The following is a 13,329-nucleotide window of genomic DNA, read 5'->3' on the forward strand; positions in this document are numbered from 1 at the left end:
CTTTTTTAAAATTTTGAGACAAGTTCCCAATATGTCACCCAGGCTGGAGTGCAGTGACTCACTGCAACCTCCACCTCCCAGGCTCAAGCAATCCTCCCACCTCAGCCTCCTAAGTGGCTGGGACCACAGGTGTGTGCCACCACACCCAGCTAATTTCTTGTATTTTTGGTAGAGATGGGGTTTTGCCATGTTGCCCAGGCTGGTCTTGGACTCCTGAGCTCAAGAGATCCACCCACTTCAGCCTCCCAAAGTGCTGGGATTCCAGGCGTGAGCCACTGCACCCAGCTGGGCTTCTAAAGAAAAATGCTGTTTCCTCCATTCATTTTCCAGGAGAGATTTTGCTTCTTGAAGTGATTTTTGCTAAGGAAATAGATGAACCTCTCTCAAAGCAATAGTCCTGCTGAAATGACCTATAGTAATTACAAGAGTTCTCATTTGCCATTAGGCCAGCCGACCCATCCTGAGGAAGATTCCAAGCGCAGCACTTCCCCTTAAATTACTTTTATGACTGTGACAAATGCTTTATCTGTCTGGGCTTTAATTGCCTCACCTGTAGAAGATAGCAAAGGTGTTATGAAAGTAGCTACCTATTTACTATCTGTAACTTTGGATAACATCTTTTGCTCTCTCAGCCAAGGTTTTCTCATCTGTAAAATGGGGCTAATCACAGCATCTCCTTCACAATGTTGTAGTGAGTAAATGAAATGGCACATAGTAGGCCCTCTATAAGCATTGACGCTCAATATCATAAACTCAAAATTATCCTTTTGTCAGTTCTAAATGATTTGGCAGCTTTTTAACCTTCTAGATGGCAGCTAAGAAACAAATTGTTTCTTCATAACCTTGGTTGCCTTGTTTTTGCCTTCTTTTTAAGTTTGGCCATTTGGAGGCACAGCCCATCACAAATACTAACCTTTTTAAAAGTCATCATCAGCAACCAGTATGGGAAACAGAATTCTTCCTTGCACAGCTGTCTCGTGTTTGGTTAATTTACTAGATGAAAAAAGGAGTCTTAATTAGAAAAACAGCTCTTAGTATTTGAGGTGTAGGGTTCAAATATCAGAATTTGAAACAGCATTGAGATTGAGCAATAAATTTTTGTTGTATACCCAAAAGTGTATGTTTTCAATTAAAAGATTATGGGATGAAGAATCACAAGACTCATCCCAGCTCTTCCTCCATCTCAGTCACTTTGAGCAAGAATGTGACCTCTCTGAGCCATATTTCAGCCCACGGAATCTGGTTTTTGTTTCTGTTTGCCTGAGATGATCATCTAAGCCATCCATTGTTGACTTCCCATAAAGGGTGTCACATGTTCAGCTAATCCTACTTGGGCCTGGATTCTGATTTTGTCATTTATCCACTGTGTGATCTTGGGCAAGTTGTTTAACCCCTCTGTGCTCCAGGTCCCTCATACAAAAAATGAGAATAACAGTCTACTTCAGAGAGTTATCATGAAAATTAAATGAAAACTGATCAAAATGAGTGCCTAACATATAGTAAGCATACATAAAATGTTAGCTATTGCTTTTATTATTGTGTTGGCTGTCTTTAGAGGAGAAACCAACAAAAAAAAATGGAAGTATAATCTGAAATCTTGGTGTTTGGATTTTTCCATTTTATGAACCAAATTTACCAAACTAACCACTTAGGAAATAAAGACATCAAATACACTGCCTTTTAGTTTCTGCATGTATAATTTCCCTAACCTACAATTCATCAACTACTACTTTCCCCTCTGATTTCTGAATAGGAAAATCATGGCTCTTATCACTATGTGGTATATGTTAAATCCCACCAACATTTCACTTGGGTAACCACATGTTTAACAAATTCTGTCTACTTTATATGGAGACTGTGCCCCTGGAACAGAATGTCTCAAACATTAATGTGCATGTGAGTCACATGGGGATCTTGTGAAAATGCAGATTGTGATTCACCCGTTCTGCAGGCAGAAATCCCACTTTTCTAACAAACTCCCAGGAGATGCTGATGCTGCAGGTCCTTGGACTGCACTTTGAATAACAGGGCCGTAGATATTCACAAGCCATTTGAGCATGGAGGAGGCAGGGAGCACACCTGGCCCAAGTAGAGATCAAGCAGGTTGCAGAGGGGCAGGCCTGCAGGAACTCATTGCCCGATCCCCTCTCCAGCCCCAGCCTCGCCAACTCTAATTTAAGAAATTGAAATGTTTAAGGGGAAAAATAACAGGAAGATATGAGATATGGAAAAGACAGTCAAAACCCTACCTGCTTCTCTTAATTTTCCTAAACTTTAAAAAAAATCATAGAATAGATTACACCAAGCAATTTGACCCATCTGCAGTTCTAAATTATCTTCCACAAGACAAGCATGTAGAAGACAGTTTAATTCTCCCCTCTCTACTGTTGGGACTGTATCAGTGAGGTACAGGTGCTAAAATAGACCCTCCTAGGGGAGCATTACATACCCTGCAGGTACTTAAGTCATACCACTAAGGCCCATTTCATAAAATATGTTTTTGGTATATTTAAAAGTATTCTGAGGACCTGAAAATATCCCAAAAGCACCTGCTGTCAAGGAGCTCTCACCAGTGTAAAAACCTCACCTGCTATTAAAACCAAGAACAAGATAGCTGTGCATGCTGTGGCAATGCTTCTATTCCTGAACCAAAGAAAAAACCAAAGTTTTCCAGATTTAAATGTCTCTTCCCTAAATGACTATCTGCCATGATCTTGATCCTGTTTATTTTTTTACGCATAAAAATTGAAAATCAGTCTCACCTGGGTACCAAAAAAGTGGGAAATTGTAGTGAGATTCTTTGAAAACCCAGAGGAGGACCTATATGTTACTCTGCTAACACTAGCATATATTTGTGTGGATTTTGTTAATCCCTGAGTGTAAGCTGTTGAAAGAATATGGGTGTTTTGCTGCCAAGTACTGAGACTTTTACAGGGTGATGTATACCATTGATCTAACTATCCAAGTCATATTTTGTCTTTTATTTGAGAAATTATAAATCTTAAGTTTTGATTTTTGTCCACAAATCATACCCTAGTCCTAGTTTCCAAAGTCAGAGAAGATTCACATGTATTTTCTACCTTGAAAAGGGGTATTTCATGTTTGGGAACATAAAATGGGGTGAGTCTCATAAAGATATCTTGGTTTTTTTTTGAAAAATGCAGGTTCAGACTGGCATCAAGAATAAACATTATGCTCTGAACTTTTGCACAGGAGAAACCTAATCCTAGCAGTAAACATCTGTTCCCTTTTATGTGCATTTGTGGCTCGTTAATATGAATGTTTCTGCAACCACTGTAGCTTTTCTAATATCGTAAATGGAATCTCTGTGGCCTTTAGAGTAATTACCTCAAAGTTTGAATCATCCAACCTAAGGACTCTCTGATTAAATCCGGTATGAATTATGGAAAATCAAATGACCATTCCTGGGGGAGGATTCCATTGTGTCCTCCGGAAAGTATTTTCCCAGTGCTCAGGGCCTCTGGTCAGTGTTCAGCAGTCAGCTTGTTCCTATATGGTTAAATAATTGTAAGGTATCGCCTATGAACCTGGTCACTGCCATGTTTTCATGCAGCCAAATGGCATTTACACCATGGTCTTTGAACACATGTTGTTTTGTTTTGCTTTTTAGTTTTGTTTCAGGTTGCAGTTCAGATTAATAAGCATCCTCTATAAATGTTATAAACACAAACTTTAAAATTGTTCTAATGGTTTTCATTTATCAAAAGATTATCAATCACTGTACTTTCTAGTTTCAGAGTAATTATTTCAGGTTTCTGCAGTCATGATGATTTTTTTCATTAGGATATGATTGCCTAATGGAATATGCAGGAAAACCAGAGAAGTGGGAGCAGCCAGATAAGGAAAAGATTTGTTTATCTCCTAGCAGCTCCCAAATCTCACCCACTTAATGGACTGATAATCCCTGCCAATGAAATAAGAGAAGCCCTCTGTGATAAAAAACTTAAATTCACCTGCACACGGGGACAGAAAAGCCCAGTCTCAACAAGAGAGAAAATTAATAGGCAGGTGCTCAGTAAAAGAAAGACAAAACCATTTAGCAATGAAAGGCAGCATACTTGAACAAAGAGGCTAAGTTTGCAAGACTTTGCCTAAAAGAAGATATTCTGAACGCATAGTTTATGTAACTGGACAAAAGTTGAACATGGGCCTCAGCAGACCATATTGATAAAGTCTCAGGAGTGAAGCAGCAGAGTTCTTCTTGAGATGAGTGCACCCTGATTAGGGATATCAAAACACATTATCTGGGTTAGATAAAATAATGTTGAAAAGTACTTTTGGATGCTATCTGGCATGTAGTAGGTGTTCAGTTGGCAGTAATTTTAATTTATGGAGCCTAGTCTATGTAGCCTGACTTAAATAAATGCTCCATAAATTTGAGCTATCACTAACATTATTATGATTATGACCTTCAGCTACCTTGTACACAATAATGAATATGGTTCCCTCCCTTTCTCATCCACTCTATCCTCAATTCCCTGAGGAGCCAGTGGCCAGGAAGACACACCCTCCCCAGCTATGACCCATGGCTCCATGAGTCTAACAATGCCCAGAATATTTCACTCCATTTTGCAGACTTAAATTGTTGAGAATACCAAAGTAGGATCTGTTCACAATCTCAAGAGCTATCTAAGTCTTCATTTTGGGAACACTAACATACACCAACAAGAGCTCAGAAATGATCATGATTGCATGACCTTAGAATAAATAAGAAATGTATTTTAAAGGAAAAAGAACTCACCACAGACTGGAATAGTAAGGGAAAGCTGTGTGGATAGGACTGAAACTGAGCTGGGTGAGTCCAGAATGTTCATGTAAATTGAGAGAAAGGGGAAGCATGAGAATAGATGCTACAGGCTCCTTCCCACCAGCTGAGAATTGTGGATTTGGTCTCCATAATTACTAGTAGTAAAAAAAGGGGGGGGCAGTGGGGGGAGACACTTTGAACACTTACTGTATTTCTGCACAAGGATAGACCTTGTCCATGTGTTGGCTCATGTATTCTTCACATCAACAATGTGAAGTACTTTGACACCAACACTGTGAGGTCCTATAACCTATAACCCTTCCATAGCAATTCTTGAATGTAGTAATAGCAGATTTCCTTTAGAAACAGCTAACAATTTAACTTTTCACTATTTTGGAGATGTCTCTCCTCCCTTGTCCAAATATTCCAAATTTACAAGTCTCATGGCATCAGCTGGGGCAGAGTTCCTGCAGAGACCTGCATAAATGGAAGCAAGCAGGCACTGCAGCTTCAGCCTATTGTCAAAGGTTCTCAGGCCAGGCAAAGCCACCCGGGTAGATTAAAAGGCACTGGGAGACACAAGCCAGGAGCCTGCCCTCTGGTGTCCAGCTCACCCCATCCCAGATGTTAGTGGACTAACCGATTAAGTCAGTGTTTCAGAGGTCTTAGAAAGATGGCCTTGAGATACCAGCTCCGGCATCCGATACAAATGCCAAAGTAAAAACACAGTTGGTTTACACAGCCTAAGGACAAGGAAGAATAAAGCCATCCAGCTGCCCTTTCTGTCTTCCCTGTTCACAGAGCATGTCTAAGGCTATGCTACAGTATCTGTTGATGGCTGAGCTGCCTTTTGTTGCAGAACTTTGATGCTAACCAGTTATGGCTGACTCTGCCTTGCATAGAGCATATTATCCCTCAGTAAATAGAAATTCCTAAATAAATAAAAAACTGTATGTGCTCTGTTCAGTTTCAGGGGTATTTTGATCTGTTCTTATTATGTTCAATTATTTCCAAATAATATTTATTGAGGTCCCATCATGTTATAGCATTGTGCTTAGAGCTGTGCAGATTAAGAGATGGATACATTGATTAGAGTCCAATAAGAGGGAAAAGGGCGCAAGTACCATTGACATGATACAAGGAGGACATGGTAAGTTCTTGCCTTATAGAAGAGACATAGACAAATATTATGGATAATTCAGGAGAGAGATTCAAAGAGGTAGAGCAATTTGCCCCAAACCACAGCTAATATATGGCATAGTCAGAATTTGAACCTCGGCAAGCAGAGCCCATATTCTTATCCACTATCTTTTCCCGCCTCTGAAAAGCAAAATAGGTTTCATTTTCACCAGCAGTTCTGGGAGAACAATCCAATTGGCAGTCCATATTGGACTGCTTGTAATGATGAGTCCTCCTAGCAGACCAGTGGCTTTTGGATAAGAAATTGGGCATGAATTATGTCCCTAGGAAATAGTTTTGTCTTTGCAAAGTTACTGGATTATGTGCCTAGGAAATAGTTTTCTCTTTGCAAAGTTATGAGAGGACAATAAATATTACTTCAGATATTGTGCTAGCCACTGTGAGTGTTAAGAAAATTATATACATGTATGTAAATGGATATATCACAAGGTAGAAGGTAGCACATGGAGGAGACAGATACATGGAAAGTGGGATGGAAGTTTGGAGAGTGGATGGATTGCCTCAAGAAAGCTTAAATGATGAACTAGACCTTGAAGTTTGAGTAAGGATCAAATTTGTGTCTTCATTATTATGTTATTTGAGCTACCAAGCTAATCAAGCCAGATATAATGATGGCCAGGGAAACCTAACAGGAAATGCTCACTTCACCAAAATTCTTCTCCCATTTGCCTTGCACAGAATCTAGGAATCCAATTTTAGAGATACATTTCTTGGGCCATGGCCAATGCTTTCCAGGCATCCTCTTTAAAACACAACTTCTGCTGTGAGGTGACTCATCCCAGGTTCTTAGCCATTAATATAGTGGTATGGAGTCATTTATCAAACTTTTTTTTTTGAGGGGGGGATGCTCTTTAAAAATCATGTTTAGAGGAGAAGAGTTTGGAGAATAAGGCAAGGGAAGAGAGGTCATGTGGATGCATAAGTGAAGAACTTACACTTAGTGCATGCTTACAATGTGCAGGACACTGTTCTAAGACCTTTTTATATATAAACCTATTTGGTCATCAAAACAATAGTATATTCCCATTTTACAGAAAACCCACATCTCTAAAGTTCCAGAAGCAACTTTTTTATTTTTATTTTTATTTTTTTGGCCTCTCTAATGACCACCTCTCATGAGGCTACCAAGAAATATAAGGGATGAGCCATTCCTTCAAATGGCTTCTGGACTAGGTCAAAGTTTACAGTCCTTGGCAACCAGAAGCAACTTTAACTGAACTATAGAAGGTCAGGTCAGGTTTTAGAGTCAAAAGACCTGGGTTTGAGTCCAGGTCCATCATGTACATCCACATCACTTTCTGAACTCAGTTTCCACACATGTAAAACAGGGATGATAATTCTATCCACATTCCCCACCCCCATACAAATTTTGCCAAGCACCTATTATTCATAAGGCTCTTTTGCAAGTGCTAGAGACACAGTCATGACCACAACAGTGCTCATCCCTATTTCTGTCATGCTTACGTTTCCAGTGAGGACAGACAAAACAGTTCCTATTGGTGACAAGTATGATGAAGAACCTAAAGTAAGATGATAGAGAGAAAGTGGCTGGAGAGCTGGTCGGGAAAGGCCTCCCTCAAACCTCAATGACAGGGTGCTGGTGATATAAGGATTTGGACAGGGGCACTGCAGGCATAGGAAAGAGCTTCTGCAAGATGCTGCTGTGGGAATGGGCTTCCTATGTTAGAGGCAGCCCATGTGGCTGGAGGATAGAGAGAAGGGGGCAGAACCATGGGTGAGGAGCTCAGCCAGAGGGAGGCTCAGGGGGGCCTTGAGGCCACTGTTAAGGCCTGAAGATTTTATTCTAATATTGGTGGGAAGTCATCAGATTATTTCAAGCACCAGAGAAATACACTCTTCTTTATACTTTTAAATGCTCACTCTGGTTGCTCTGTGGAAAATAGATTATAAGTGGCTGAGAGCAAAAGCAAGGAGACTTGTTATGAATATAAATGAGTAACGGGAAAATGAAATGAGGTAGTAAGTACAATTTCTAAAGAACTTTTAAAGCACAAATAAAACAATAGCTATTAATAGGTCAATTACTACTCATCAACCTAAGGGCGATAAGGAGAACATATCGGTTAATAGCACAAAAGGCAAAGAAGAGCAGGTGAAGTGCTTCTCTTAATTTTAGATTCCTTGTCAATTAAGCAGTATATATTCCCTGGATGTTTGTGAAGATAAAGTGTCTAGCTCAGTTCCTGGCTCATAGTAAATGCTCAACCAAACATTATTCTCCTGTCCTGCATGATTCTAAAAAAATCAGTTGAGGAGTACATAGTCTGAGAATTCAGCAAGGCTAAACCTTATGGGTTGAAGTAAAAAAATTAAAATGGAAATTTGAGGCTTAATACCTAATAGTCTGATGCTACACAGTGATAATTCTACACACTCTCTGGGTTTACGAAGCACGTTTTATACACACACCCCTAATGCAGAATATGGTTTGCGGTCAGTCTGAGTACCTAATATTAATGGACTTTTAATACAAGCTAAACTCTTGCAATGAGTGCCATGAAATCCCAGCCTACGCAGCTTACCCTTTCTGACCACTTTGTCATAATCCTATTTCCTTTGCTTTAGCTCTTTTCTAAGGTATCAGCTCGCTCTTGTGTCCTGAAATACTTGAATATTTTAATCTAATTCTCCCTTTTTTGATAGACAGATTTATTTTCTATCATCTTTAATGAAATTTCCAGAGATAGGATGTAAGTAGTTATGTTAATGAGATTTATGTTTGTTTCTCTTCTGCAAAAGAGCACTGTGGGTCAGTGTTGTGTCAATCAAAGCCATCAGAATGATGGTCATCGAATGCAAACCTAATCATTCAAGCCTAAACTCCCTTGAGACACACAAGCCAATGCAGTTCACGTGTCCCTATCTAGTTATTATTTTATTTTGTTCTACTTATTTTTAATTCATCATAATTAAATTGATTGTGTTGATGTCTAGAATGTGAAGTATTGAAAGCCAGATGTTAGCTGGGATTCATTAAAGAGTAAACGGTTCATAATTTGTATGAATAACAAGATATGATCATTTCTAGAATGCTCCTTTTTTAAAAAAAAATATTACTTCTACTACTGTGTGCATTGTGTCCCAGATAATGCTCAGAACAACAGGCTTTTATTTTTAATTTTTTATTTATTTCAATAGGTTTTTGGGGAACATGTGGTGTTTGGTTTCATGAATAAGTTCTTCAGTGGTGATCTCTGAGATTTTGGTGCACCCATCACCCGAGCAGTGTACACTGTACCCAGTGTGTAGTCTTTTATTCCTCATCACCCTGACCCTTTCGGAAGTCCCCAAAGTCCAATGTATCATTCTTATGCCTTTGCATCCTCATAGCTTAGCTCCCACACGTGAGTGAAAACATATGATGTTGGTTTTCCATTCCTGAGTTACTTCACTTAGAATAATAGTCTCCACTTGCATCCAGGTTGCTATGAATGTCATTATTTCATTCTTTTTTATGTCTGAGTAGTATTCCATGGTGTGTACATATATATCACATTTTCTTTATCCACGAGCTGATTGATGGGCATTTGGGCTGGTTCCATATTTTTGCAATTGCAATTTGTGCTGTTATAAACATATGTGTGCAAATGTCTTTTTCACATAGTGACTTCTTTTCCTCTGGGTAGATACCTAGCAGTAGGATTGGTGGATCAAACGGTAGACCCACTTTTAGTTCTTTAAGGAATCTCCACACTGTTTTCCACAGTGACAACAGGCTTTTTGAGTAAATACTTATTTACATCCATACCTGCAATCTACACGATAATATCTAATTAACACCTGACTTTTAAGGCTTCACTCAGTAGACCTCAAAACAATGGATGACTTTTTGAATGATAATGAAAATTTACTCTGAGGTTGTGTAAAATATTGGAGTCTGAGGAAACTACACGCTTATTCAAAATCTGTCACTAATTTATTTTCTTACCTTAAATTTATCTTAACCCTGTGGGTCTCAAACTCTGTTGGGTATCAGAATCACCTGGAGAACTTGATAGATCTATGCATGCCCACACCCTATCCAAACTTCAAAAAGTCTGGTCTTCAGTGTTGTTTAATAGTGTCTCAGGTGATACTGATACACATCAAAGTTTGAGAATCACTGACTTAACCTTTTGGGATGTTAATCTCCCTAAAAAGAAATATCCCATTTGTGTGAGCTTTGAAGGAACAAAAGGATATGAGCATTAGACATAGGAAATTACTGAAGACCATTATTGCCAACCACAGGTATGTGGAGGTAATTTGTAGTTCTCACCAACAACAGTATATCCAGTAGGTAGAATTTAAGGACCCCAGTGTCATGGTAGTCTCATCCTTCCTTGGGAATGGAATAGGAATTGCATGTTGCCCCCCTGTTCTTGCAAGGATCAGAATCAAGAATCCTCCTTAAATAAATTCCTGTTGAGTTTTCTCATGACCCAACTGGGACTTCTCAGTCTCCAGGTTTCCCAGCAGTGCCCCAACCAATAAACCTGCCAGTTAAGCAACTGAATATCATTATTACGAATGTAATTACAGACAGTAATTTTGAGCTTGTAAATTCCTCCCATGAATGAAGCCCTTTTCCCAAACCATCTCAGCTGCTTTTCTTTGGAAAATGGAAAGCAATCCTATCCCTTGCCTCACCCCAAGTGTAGCCTTCCTTGCTTAGAAGAAACCCCCTTCTTGCTGGCCCGAGGAACATGCTAAGCAAGCTTTAATAGGCTGCACTTTAAGGGGCAATGTCCTCTTGGAGCAGAGCCCCTGTCAGCATCTCTCAGCCAAGCATTGTTTCTCTAGGGAATAATGACTACCCAGTTTGGCTGTTTTTCTTAATTTCTGTGGGGTGAAGGGAATTAATGCCAAATTTTAGGAATTTCTGCAGAAAAATCACATCTTAAAGGCTTCTCAAAATAGCTTGAGAACTTTAACCTTATTTAAATTAAGCTTTGTGAGATGCAATTTGCTGAGGATTTAAAGTCTCTGAAAATAAAGCAGACACCATAAAAACGTGTGCTGAGAAGAATTTTCATGTCTGTAGAAATAAAATCAACCTCATTAGGCCCAGAATTAAACCCTGCCCTCAGTAACTTTATATTTAGCACATGAAAACCTCAAGACCTTATGGATAATGGTACTTGAATGAGTTACACATGGATACGTTTAGCTCGAAATGCAATACAATCTTTCAAGGTCTCAATCTGTTGTTGCCTTTTAGTGGATATTGAGAATAAGTGCCTGTAATTGCACCAGTAGCTAGCACAGTCGAAAGTGGTAGAAGTCCACACCTTTTTGATTTACCATGCAATGAATAATGCCATGTAAACTCTGAAAAGGAAGAATCTATGTTTATATAATGTACCTAATACAATGCTTAGCACAGCCCTTTGCATAGAGTGAATTTTCAGAGCTCTTCTCTGAATAAGATCAAATGTCACACCCAAAAGCTAGCACAGTGTACAATTTTTAAAAGGAGACTTATTCCTTACTGGCCAAATTAAGCTATTTCAAGCCACAGCATTTCCATTTACTATGAAAAGGAATCGTGTTGATTATTACTTTGTTACTATCGTTCATGGTTTTCTCCTGGAGTAGAAATACAGTGTGCATGGGCACTGGAATTTTCTCATAGTAACATGAAAACCCGGAAGGGTAAATGCAACTTTCAAAAGTGACTGAGTAATTTACACTTTTAGAGAAACCATCCTAACCAACATTAGCTGAAGACATCTGGTAGCTTTCGAGAGGGTGCTTATGAAACCCTAAAGCATTTTTAACCCTCATGTTAAATAATTTAAAATTCACTTTAAATGTTTGAAAGTCAGCTTAAAATTCACTGTACTGTGCACAGGTCAGGATAGACATGTCTCTCTAAGCCCCAGGGATATGGGTATCCATGGTCTTCTGGTAATTTCAGTGTTAAAAAAAATTCACATATAAATTTGTGAATTATGATCACTTTAAAAAGACCATATAAACTCTGAAAAGGAGGACTCACATATTTATATTATATTTTTTCTAATTTTGACAAACAGTAGCTTAAGAATTTCTGAAAATATGGATGACCAGATGGATTATGTTTTTTTAATGTGTACAACATGCATACAAATATGTATATATATATATATATATATATATTAGCTTGCTCATTTTTGCTGTCTATATCCATGTATAGTAAAGATATTTAAGGAAGTAAAATTTGCCACCAGGGAAGGTTAGTGTCAGAAATTTTTCATCATATTATTACATTTTTTCCCATTTTCTGTAGGCCAGACCCTCAAGTCCCTATAAATTGAATAGAAAATATATATATAATATACATAAATAATTAACCAGCTGTACTCCAAAGAATTTAAGTTCATCATTCTATCATTAGGGCTCTTAATTTGTCCCACAGCTACAGCACTATCTGCTTTCCTTCATCGGTTCTTATTGCCAACTTGGGACTGTATTGAAGCCCTTTACAAAACTTCTATTTGTAAGATTCCCTTCTTTTTTTTTTTTCTTTTTGTAGGCCATCAGAGGTAGAAGGTGGTAAAAACAGAGTTGCCACTCTCAGTGTGGCCACGTGAGCACGTCCCACTTAAGTAACAGGGTGTCCCTCAGGTCAGCTTGTGATAAAACCCAAGTCAAACAAGGCTGAATCCTGGGTGTTTTATGTCCTAAGGATCTGAAAAGTGTTCACGGCCAGCCCTGACCCTCAAGACCTCAAATGGTCATCTAAGCAGTAACATAAATTGGTGTGTAAACTTGCTCCTGGGCCATTGCCGTGGAAGTGGGACTGGCGAAAGTACAGCCTTGCCATTGCAGGAACTAATGTCTTTCTAGGCATTTAAAATAAGGGGGAATGTGTTGATTACTCCGACAGGCAACCCAACTGCAGTGGCTAAATGCCCAAGGCTGACAAATTCTGCATCTTATCACTATCGTCAAGTGGCATGTGAATACTGTCAGCCCAAAAGAATTGAGAAACAACTTGCCTTCCAAAACTCTGCATCTCAGCAAAATCTTGACAATGCCAACAGCTCGTCATCTCGTGTTTTTCAACCCTTTAGAAAATGGCCTTACAGCCTGGGACAAACCGAAGCACTGTCCAGACCGAGAACACGACTGGAAGCTAGTAGGAATGTCTGAAGCCTGCCTACATAGGAAGAGCCATTCAGAGAGGCGCAGCACGTTGAAAAATGAACAGTCGTCACCACATCTCATCCAGACCACTTGGACTAGCTCAATATTCCATCTGGACCATGATGATGTGAACGACCAGAGTGTCTCAAGTGCCCAGACCTTCCAAACGGAGGAGAAGAAATGTAAAGGTAACCAGATTTTTATTAGCCCATTATCATGTGTTTCAACAA

General features: G+C 39.1%; 1 protein-coding gene across 7 annotated transcripts in view; it reads left to right on the forward strand.

Annotated features, from left to right (window-relative positions):
* THRB (thyroid hormone receptor beta) overlaps positions 1-13,329 on the forward strand; it is a 381,142-nt gene that overhangs the window by 296,122 nt on the left and 71,691 nt on the right. For all 7 annotated transcript variants that reach the window (XM_032162287.2, XM_032162284.2, XM_032162283.2 and 4 more), the window contains one exon: positions 13,027-13,287. In XM_032162287.2, the coding sequence (XP_032018178.1) occupies positions 13,027-13,287 (261 nt within the window). The remainder of the gene's footprint in view (positions 1-13,026; positions 13,288-13,329) is intronic.

The sequence above is a fragment of the Hylobates moloch genome, unplaced genomic scaffold (genome assembly GCF_009828535.3).
Source record: "Hylobates moloch isolate HMO894 unplaced genomic scaffold, HMol_V3 SCAFFOLD_8, whole genome shotgun sequence".
Taxonomy (NCBI): Eukaryota; Metazoa; Chordata; class Mammalia; order Primates; family Hylobatidae; genus Hylobates; species Hylobates moloch.